Here is an 11,082-nt window from a genome sequence, read left to right on the forward strand (position 1 = left end):
AAATAGCATGTCAGTAAGAGACTAATACATGTAATGTGCATTTTTTATGTTAATGTTCATGGAAACTGTTCACAGACAGTGTTCTGGAATGGAGGTGTCAAAAAGTGCATACTGAGTAGCATCAGCTTCCTGGCAGCTTCCATAAGTGCTAATTTTATTTAGTGGTTACAACTTCTACGAATTCTTCATGTGTGTTCCCTGCCAGTTACTGGACTGTGATGAGAAGGTGAACTGAGTGGAAGGCTGCAAGCTTTTTGCTGTTTCTTTTCTTCTGTGAATAATGCTGAGATCAGGCCATCACAAAAAAAAAAAAAAAAGAATAATACCCAGTCTGATTGTGACAATATCTGGTCATGGCTCATGTGCATGGAATAGAACCTGTGACCAGTACATAAGATTAGTACTTTTACATCCAGGTAAGTAATCTTCATGCCTTAAACAAACACAGTATTGTTTATTTGAAAAAATGTTATTTCCTCTAAGTTACTGGGTAAGTACTTCAAAATTAATGGTTGTCTACCAAGTGCTTTGTTCTAAACTAAGTGTTTAGAGTCTAATATAAAGCCTTATGAAGTAAAGAGTGACACTCCAATGACTGTAAGTTGTTATGGTTCAATTCCATAGAGTGCAGCAATACGCAATAATAGGATGGAACATTTCTGTAATATTCAGTACCTTAAATGAGAATTTTTGTATTCTGGAGAATACTTTTCTGAAAGGCAGTGTCTAAGGCACTTCCAAAGATCCAAGTCACCCTTCAAGACCACCAGAGAAGGCTGGCATATTTGTCTATGTATAGACAGTATATATATAGACTGTAATTTTTTTAAAGCTCAGAAACCTCTTTTCTATTTTTGATGAAAAAAATTCCAGTAATGTTTTTCAAATATTTCAATTGGTTACTGCTACAGGTAGACTAAGAAGAGAGTTTCTATGAAAGAAAACTACTCCGGTCATCATTAAATCTCATCAGATTCCACAGGCATTTTCAGCACATTCAGAAAAATTAAAAGAATGAAGCATTGGACTAATCACAACACAGCTCAGCCCAGTGCAATGCTTAATATCAGATATGTTACTGTGTCATGATAACTCTACAATAAAACATAGCATGGTTACTATCCATGTGGTTAAAAAACCCTGAGACTTCAGAATACAAATTTTAATATGTCATGAGACCATTTTTCTTTAGACTGGTATTTCCTAAACTAAATGTCTACCCCAAAGGGAATATATATTTTTTCAATCTACAGACAGGACTGGGCAATCAGATTTTTATTGGGTTTTTTTTAAATAAAAGAATACGATTCCGAGCTGATTATAAGTTGTTCTTGTATTCTTTAGGCACTGCAAATTCAATGTTCTTGTTTAGATTTACAAACTTTCTTGAGTGAAGCGGATGTAGCTAAAATACGTATATTAGTTTCATTTTAGCATATGTGGGGTTTTTGCAGCATGTTTGATTCTATCATGAGTGTTGGAAATAAAAGGGCAGAAATATTATATCCTCTCCAAGTCATATTCCCATTTAATAGTGTATTTTGCTGAGCCAAAAGAAGAAAAATTTATATAAGAATTTAGATGGAGCTCCTAGAATAACCAAATAACCAGGTTAATCTGCTTTGGTTTATATTTTCTTACCACAGGAAAGAAAACCCCACAAGCAGCTATTGATGCAAGATTACAAAGGCAGAAAAAAAAATGGGAGCTTATAGACCTTAGTCCTTACATAAGGTAAACTGCCTTAACATAATAAATGTCAAAAGACCTGAATCACTGCACTACATGTAATGAGTATGTGACATAAACATTTGAAGAATGCATATGCAGGCAAATATACTTATTTCAGTGTTCGTCTTGAAAGGAGCACATATGAAGTTTATCAGGACATTATGCTAGTTTAAAGTACTGTATTTAACAAATGCAGTTCAGTTAATAATAATAATAGTTAACAGCTGAAATAACTATATTAATTATATTTCCTATTCAAAAAAACTGTATTGTTTATTACAAGTGTTGACGTGAACTTATCAAGCTATTTACTTGCACCTGTGTATTTGCTGCGCTGCAGCTAGAACCTTTCATGCTTAAGTCCATTGGTATTCAATGTAACATTTCTGCATCTCATTGACTTTCAAAAGACCTTAGAACATGCTGACAAAAATGTCCAAATTTAATTTTAAATTGAAAGAGAAACAGGTGTTATATTGAAGTGAAAAACATTGAAACAGTAGAAAATATAGCAAAATATCTTCCACAGGCTTGAATCTTTTAAGCATTTAATTTGTCTTCAAGTCCTTGACTTTGACACTAGTCATTTAAGTCAAAATGGAAAAAAATATATTGTCCATTTAGCTGCCATTATGCCAAAAGCAAAAAAAAAAAATTACATTTGTCTCAATGCAGAATTATAATATCAAAAACTTCTTGCAAATTAAAATAAGTGTCATATGTAGGAGTTTTTCATGTGCTCAAAAATGAGCATTTTTTTATAAATATTTTTAAAATATACACTCAAGTATAAGAAGACCTGGCCTGAGTGTCATATATAAGCAGAGGAAAAGTGTCTCCTTAACCATATCTAACCATACAATGGTGACGTTGCCAAATATAAGCCAAATATACGCATATAGGTGTTAAGCAAAATATACAAGACCCAGAGTTGTTTTTGAAATGAGACAAATATCTTTGTATTTCCTTTCAGAAAAACAAGGTCTGAATCTGTGCTGAGAAATGAGTCTATTATTCAACAGCAACAGATACGTAATGAGGAAAAAATTAACCATTTTAGGGAACTTCAGGAGTTGGTTTTGGAGCAAAGACAAAAAGAAGAAAATGACAGAGCTTTATTGAAGCAAAATATACTTGAAATGTATGAGAATCTGCAGGTAGGTTGTCAAGATTACTTTCCAGTAACTATTACTGTGATGTCCACCACTAGGCTGATTATCTTGATCAGCCATCATCAAAACTGTTGTATTCAGTACCAGTAGTTAGAAGCAATGAACAAGCTTGAAATTTTGCTTGGGCAAAGGTTAAAACTGAAAGTTCTAAAGGGAAAAAACCCCAGTACTATACAACCTCCTTAGTATGATGTTCTTAGTACTTGCTTGATATAGCTCTCTGCAAAAACACTATTTTAAGAATATCACCGTAAAAGGATGGTTATATTGAGCATTTGACATACATGACCAGGTGCATATTAGGTAAAGCATCTCTGGTTTTACTATTTTTTTGGTTATAGAATTGTATAGGCTTTTTAGAAAGTAATTTTGAAAAAATTATATAGGGGGCGAGTTGCTCTTAATGTGTCTTACAGCAAAGTTAGAGAACACAATTTTCTTGGAGTTTGAATTATTAATCCTTAAAAAAACATGTATATAAAAATAAATTTGGTAGCGTTAGGGTACAATCCATTGTGAGGATTAAAGCAGCCAATTCATTGCACATGAAATTGATACAAATATCTTACAAATTGACTTAACTGTTGAGCATCAACAGGACCAAAATTATTTTTTATACAGTGGTGAAACAATAACCATTAGCAATCAACTGGTGACTATTCAGAGCTCTTAAAGCTGGATAAGGGACAGTAAAAATAATTTTACATCAAATCAACTTATTTACAGAAACCACTTGAAAACATCTTCTTTTTAAGTTCCCAGTCAGCCTGATTTATGTTACACAACTACAGGTCTGCAAGGAGCCACAGTTCTCTAGCAGTGACTGATCCTAATAAGAACACATGTCCAGGTTTTCAGGTGTTGCTATAATTTTGGATTCCTAACATACTATATATTAGAAGGGAATTTTTTTCTCAACAGCAGTTCCTCAACTCTTTCTAGAAAGTATTTCCATTAAAAATGTTTCACAGTATGAATTTAAAATGAGAGTTACTTGTGAATATGCACACTGTGCTGATAAGCACTTTTGCAATTTTTTCATCTGTAGACCACAGAGAAGTATATAAAGGTATTCAGGAATCCCCATTTTCCGGGATGGAAATGGAAAGGAAAAAGTATTCAGAGGTGTCCAAGTCCCGCTTGCCCTAAGTCTCATTGAAGGTCAATGTGATTTAGGCTCTTTTAGACTCTCAAAAGGCTAGAACTCCTAAACAATTTAAACATTTCTGACAAGTAGTTTTTAATGGACTCGTTTATGACAGCAAAGCAAACTAGTACTAGTCTGTTGCCCTATCCTCCCTTCACATAATTAGCTTATTATGCTAGAAATTTAAAAAGGATTTTTGTGAACTTTCTCTTCTTCTTCATGGTGAAAAGATTGATATAGCTATTTCCTATGAGAAATAATAAAAATCCAAGTAAAAAGAAAAGGAGAGCTACTCTCCCTCTACTTACAGAGTCACAGAGTAAAACAGACCAGGAAGGATGCAGTTGTTTGTGATGAAATAAATCAAAATTTATGTGTTAAGAGGGGTGGTATTGTTGTTTGTTTTTGCCTAGGCATCCTTAGATGAAACACGACTCAGAGTTCACAGCATTCGGGAAGCATACAGAAATAATCTGCTAGAGGCTGAGCTTAGAAAACAAGAAGAACTGGCAGCTCAGGAAGCAGCCTTAAAAGCAGAGAAAAAGAAGAAAAGCACAGACAAAACCAAGCCCAGTAAAGGTTCAGGGAAAAAAAAGTAGTTGCTTTTGCAACTAGTGAATTGCATTTAACACCATGGGAAAGAAAGTTGATAGCAAAGATGAGAAAGAATATTTGTTATTTTGCGGTATATTTGGCAACTATATCACATTTTATCTCTTTGTCTGTTGCTGGTGAAAAAAAAATGACCAGGTATTCTTTTTAACAAGGTGTTTGCTGTTTTGCTTTTCATAAAGCTACTCACTACTATTAAAGTTTGTGTGTTTTACTAGAATAACTTTTGCAAAAAAAATTGTATTTCATTTAGGCTCCTCTCCCAAAATCAAGTGTCTTTTGTCTTTTTTTTTCCCAGTCAAAACAGAATCAGTCAAGAATGAATCAGAGTTGAAACAGTGAATGTAACCTGTCAGTTTTGAATGTCATTTGATGTGGCTGCTTAAGTGGATGAAGATTTGTGGAGTTTATCATAATTAAATAGTGGTACACCATACTTTTCATATGCTGGCACTGGGAGGTTTCCCAAAGCCTGGTCCAGTAGGCACTCACAAGCTTTCTGTAATATCCCTTCCATCATTCTCTTAAGTGTTTTTGAATCTCACAGTAGCTCTCTGTCATGATAAACTCTTGGCACAACCTTCCAAGGCTTGTTAAATGCTTCTAAAAACCCTATTACTCTCTTTTTTTTTATCTTTCCTAAGCTATCTTTTGCCCATGGTGGCTTTACTCAAAGTGACCAATTATAATAGAGTCTCAGCTGGAATTTAAAAATGTTTCTTAAAAGTAGAACCAGTGTGTGAATGAAGTAGCAATCACAGGCCTTTTACACATAGGGTGAAGTATTTCCTCTAAGGTCTTGTTTCTATTAGCATAGAATTTCTGTATTTGGGGTTTTGTCATCAAACACAAAAAAATATGTGCATTTGTACTCACAAGCTGTCATTCTGCACTCAGAGACAATGCTCAAAACTCTAACAATGGTAAAAACTCTCTCTAGACCAGACAGAGCTGTTTTAAATATCTTAAGGAATTTTCTGTGTATGTAGTCACAAGCAGAACCTTGGCAAGTTAGACTAAGTACATATTGTATGCATACTATATGTCCAGGATGTCTGAAAGCACTTCATTATCTAAGCAAGGTGAGAAACCATGAAACTCCCCTATTTAATGCAAATCAACAATAAATTTTATCCTTTGCATTCTGGCCAGCCACTGGTACTGGCTAGCCACTGCATTTGAAACTAGCCTTTCTTCTGTGTCTTAATGACATACCAGATGTTCAGTCTCTGCTAGTTTTGTTCATCTCTGTTTTATCAGCAGCTCACTATGTGGCTTATACTTAACTCACTCCTCTATCAGTTCTGTGATGTCTGTGCTTAGTACATGATCACACCTACACACCTGCTGTGATGCCAATGCCTCCATTCTGCCTCCTGCCTCCCATACATCATAAACTAAACTAACTAGCTTGAGTTCTCATGTTTGAAAGGGAAGAATTGAAACCAGAGTCCCAAAACTGCACCAGTGACTTTTATTGCAAAGAGCAGGAGCTAAGTTTTGCTTGGACCCATACAGGCTGCAAATAAAGAGGCTGTCAGTTTTTTGCTATAATTGCTCTTTGTCCTCTCTATTTTGGAATATGGGATATACTGCTTCATAATATTCCATCTTGTTTCCATGGCAATAGCACGTGTTGGTTGTCTTCTCATGTGAATCTCTAATGAGCTTCTGTAGAGGAAGATCAAGCTGAAGTTCTGTTCTTCATGTCACTGTAAGTGCTATAATGACATTCTGTTGTAAAAATAAATCCAGTTCCAAAAACCAGCATTATCGACATCTGAATGTCAAAAATTCAGCAAATAACCTGCATGATCACAACCCATCCCCACATGTAATGAGCTATCAACTGACTTAAACTCAGACACAGTGTACTCTGATCTACATTATCAAATCTTGTTCTGACGTTAAACACAATTCGAAGTTTCATAATTTTCTCACTTTGAAAAGTAATGTGGTATCATCAAAATCTGCTGTGTGGTTTCTGAATGTCTCTTTTGGCTCATTTGTCATTTCAACAACACAGATATGATGAAGGAGTGAATTACTGTTTAATTGCATGTACTTTGGAGTATGTAATGTTTTAAGAGAAGCGCAGTAACAGTTTTACTAAATCCCTACGCATATTCCAGAAGAACAAAATATTCACTTACCTCATAATGGAGCCTGAGAGAGAAAAGGCCTTGTTTGGATTGTGACAAAGAATTTGCATACATAGGACCCAGAAACAGACGACTGATGAAATTTCCTATGCATCTGTTTCACACCAACACAACAGCTTTTATATGTGCAGTATACTACAGGCTAAGTTAAAGATGGGTAAAGATGTATAAAAACTGAAGCAAATGTAACTGTATTTCAAAACAGCCATTTGCAGTAATTTAAGGAGCCATCATGTTTAGCACTTTACTGTAAGAAAAAACTATATGTTTTGTTGTAATTGATAGGATTGTTGCCTCCATTGTGTAGACCAAGTTGCCCAGCAGTCAAATTATGTGTTTGCATGGATTTATTTTTTTACCCTCTAGGAGTGAAACAGTTTTTGAGCACCATCATTATATAAAATTTAACCAGCCTTTATATCAAAGAAATTTACCATAATAAAAGCTCTGAAATTTGGATAGTCATGAGTCCTGCTTACACTTAGCTTGGCCATACAAGGCCATATTCAGTAGGGGCATGAGGACAAGCTTTAAATTATATATTTTCTTACTTAGTGAAGAATTGCAGCAAAGGACTCAAACATAGGGGTCAAGCACTTTACAGAACAGAATAGACAGGGAAAGCTTTTCTAAATCTAGACATGATTGTTCTATCTTTTAAGATAACAGTCATTTTGGAGGTACAATGGTTGCATCACAGCATACTATTCCAGGTATTTGGTGGCATCACATCACAGAAGAGAGGGCTTGGGGGACCAGGACCAGGGTTTGAGCAGTTACCTTCTAACATTTCTTGTAGAAAATCATCCCTGAGAATATCTGTACAATTTTTCACTTACACAGCCTCTCATTTTTGTTCATGGAAGAACTCTGTGTATGAAAAACAGTACCTATAACTATGTTGATCTCCAAATGTTGCAGTTCAATTGTCTTGTGACTTAGAGAGTTGCGTACTTCTCCACTGAAATTCCAAATCTGACTTCTGAAGAAGAGCATGGTAGTAGCCATTTCTTTACACAGACAAAGAGAGTGGAGTATCCCAAAAATTCAGAAATCCTGAACTGTCTCTGGCAGAAGACTGTGTGCTTCTTACAGAGCCAGTCACCAATATTATGGTAAGATTTTATGTCTCTGTGATCCCCCCACATTTTAAGTACCTCCAACTCATGAACCAAATACAAAAGCTAATTCCAATCTCTGCATTTTAAACACTATTGAACAGTCTGTTAGTATCTAGTCATTCCTGAGTATTTACACAAAAAGAAGCAGTTTCAGGAACCAGCACAGTGGACCAGCAATGCATTTTGAGAAATCTTGTGAACTCAGAGTTTAGAGCAAGATTGGAAATATTTTACAATAATTATACTTGGTGATTGACTGGAATTTTGGATATTGATTTAGAGATTATTTAAGGTTGAGTTGCATTTTTTGTAGTGTTAAAACAAAAAGGATTTGTTTATTGTATTCTTTCCTGATTCTCATTTCTCTTTCAATTGAACTATAGCCAGTTATACAAAGGAAAATGCCACTATTCAGTAGAAATTTGTAAAAGTTTGGATGGAAAATGCAAATGCCACAGGAGAATTAATACATGTTAGATTGCATTGTGAATAATCCCTACAGAATTTCTCAGAGTTCAGCTTTTTACTTCTGCATTTTAGGAAAAAATGTGGATTCACAGTATGACGCAGGTACCTGAGAAGGAAAATAAGTCTTTGACCTGATAATTCAGTTTAATGGGGATTAATTCTGTAAAGAGTTAATCGCTTGTAATAGTTCTTTGTGGGTGTGTTCTGCAAAGCTTTAGCAGTTTTCACTTCTTGATCAAATGCTTGATCCTTTTCTTTTGACCAGCTATTCTGAACTAGAAAGGATCTCTTTTATTAAAATACATATCTACAGTTACTTTTTAATGCAAGTAGCTTCATTAATCTTCAAATTACTTGTCCCATCTGCTTTGCTTTAATTTGGCTGGCATTTACATAATGAGTTACAGACCAAAAACCAGACCAAGCCTGTTTCAGGTTGCCTTGCTGCTAAGACAAGCAATGTGCTGTGAAACAAGGCTCAGTTCTGAGCTGCCAGTCTGCTCACCCTGGCAATGTGCAATTTAGCTGCTCTGCAAGGTCTCATTTTAATTCAAAGAAGAGGCAGTATTTATGCACATGCACAGCATTTCCCCTCCAAAAGGCAAGAAAAATGTCTACATATTTTGTCTGGCAAAAACCATAAGAGAACAGCTTTGCATAATCATATGGCATTTTGCAGAATGAAGAAATCTCACTCACAGAGCCCTTTTTTCCTCTCATTCATTTCTGGAATCAGTCCTAATAGATTCACAGTTCAGGTAATGTTTCAATGATTTAACTGTTCTTGTTTGCAGAAAAACAAGATGTTGTTGTCCTCCATCTCAAAGGAGGACAAAGACAGGAAAGAAGCAGAATGCCAGAGGAGGAGAGAAAACAATTTGAATCATATGAAATGAGACAATAGTACAAAAGGAAGATGAAGATGTCATTAGCCAAAATAAGAGAAAATATTATGAGCAGTGGTCAGGTAGGACTCAGGACCTTTGATTCTGTGGCAACAAGAATGTGGTTAGGGGCAGCAGTTCAGGGACTGGCAGGCTATTCTGGGAATGAGATAACATACAGACCCAAGTGTAGCCAGATCTGAATGCACACTCCTCTGTTAAACCTGAGCTCCTCTGCCCAACACAAGGCTTTCTCCCTAAAGGCAAGCACCAAAATGCTCACTCTTCCATGGGCACATGAGAGGTGTTTACCTTGCACAGGGTAGCCCAGTGGGTGCAGCACAATCCATGGAATGCAAAACCCAGGCTTCTCTTCCCTAAGCCTGTGAAAGCTGGATTCCATGGGGGTGTGTCCACATACAGGACATCTCAGGTACCTTTCCTCACAAGACCAAGTATAGGGCAAGAAAGATCCTGACTCTGTGTACAAGCCAACTCATTGCAAAGCTGGAACATACAAGGAGGGATACAGCAGCTGCATGTTCAGGGACTTCAGTGAGGTTTAACTTGCTAAAAAGTCATTTATATGAAATGTCTTGCTAAACAGAAATGACTCCTTTGCAGCCTGTAGTATGCTAGTTTTACTTTCCATCCCATGGCTGGACATTCTACACGGGGCAAAAGACAGTAAACATCAGCTGCAAACTGGTACAGAGGTAGTCAAAGTACTCAGCCGTGGTATGGCCAGAAACAACCAGAACTACTTCAGATGTACAGAAAGCGCCTGAAAGAACACAAAGGGGCAGTGAAAAAAAATCTATCCTTTGTCTTCTCTGCTACACTCCTTCAGCTTTAAGGTCACAATTATTATGGGGTTTTATTATTTTTTTTTTTTACTTTGGAGAAACCTTGACCTGGCTCTGGAGACAACTGTTGGCAAAGGCTGGAATCACAGATCTAGAAATGCAGAAGAGACTAGAGCTGCTCCACCCCCAGTCCATTAGGGTAGACAGAGGAATGAAAGCCTTTATATCACAGGGCTTTACATACCCCATAAAATTTGACTCTTGGGAACTGGAGAAAGATAAAGGACTAAAGATTAGTCACAGATGCCTAAAGTAATGCTTTAGTACTCCTCTCTTACACCACAAAAATGTGGAATGGGGGAATGTGAGGTTCAGCTAATGAAAGAATGAGAAACTTCTGCTCACTCTGTCCTTACTCTTGACAGAATGAGTTTCACAGCACTTCCCATCATCATCAAAAGCATTAGGAAAAGCAAGGGAATGCTTTTCTATCGTTCCAGTGAAAAAGGTGAGTTTCCTGAAAGTACATTTCTCAGACTTGCTTAGACATCTTTCACCTGAACACCTGAACAGTGTTATGAGTTTCAAAGACTTCACTGGTAACAGCTTTTCTGAGGTTTTTTTTCCCCAGTAACATTACTGGCTTAACACATTGCAGCTGTGATGTTGCAAATGGAAACTGTTTGGATAATTGGTGTTCTGAAATACCATTTGTGCATAGACTGAGATATTTAAGTTCTGGTTAGTGTGTTTATCTATGTCCATATATGCTTTCTCTTAAAGACTCTGATTTATTTACCACAAATCAAAAAGTCTGGAAACTTGGATAAGATTAAAAGACTGTACATCCCTATCCTACCATTTACAAACTGGATCCAGAGAAAAGCAAGTCAAGATGAGGTATTATTCTATTTTCAGTCTTCTCACTATTCGTAGCATGAGCAAGGGGTCTATTATTTTTCCCCACCTATCTATCAGC

General features: G+C 36.1%; 1 protein-coding gene across 5 annotated transcripts in view; it reads left to right on the forward strand.

Moving 5' to 3' along the window:
* ADGB (androglobin) overlaps positions 1-4,920 on the forward strand; it is a 111,152-nt gene extending 106,232 nt beyond the window's left edge. For all 5 annotated transcript variants that reach the window (XM_051811291.1, XM_051811290.1, XM_051811289.1 and 2 more), the window contains 3 exons: positions 1,647-1,734; positions 2,705-2,888; positions 4,464-4,920. In XM_051811291.1, the coding sequence (XP_051667251.1) occupies positions 1,647-1,734; positions 2,705-2,888; positions 4,464-4,649 (458 nt within the window). In that variant the 3' untranslated portion in view covers positions 4,650-4,920. The remainder of the gene's footprint in view (positions 1-1,646; positions 1,735-2,704; positions 2,889-4,463) is intronic.
* Positions 4,921-11,082: the final 6,162 nt, after the last annotated feature.

Source organism: Manacus candei, unplaced genomic scaffold (genome assembly GCF_025592945.1).
Source record: "Manacus candei isolate 608988 ecotype Guabito, Panama unplaced genomic scaffold, ASM2559294v1 h1tg000081l, whole genome shotgun sequence".
Taxonomy (NCBI): domain Eukaryota; kingdom Metazoa; phylum Chordata; class Aves; order Passeriformes; family Pipridae; genus Manacus; species Manacus candei.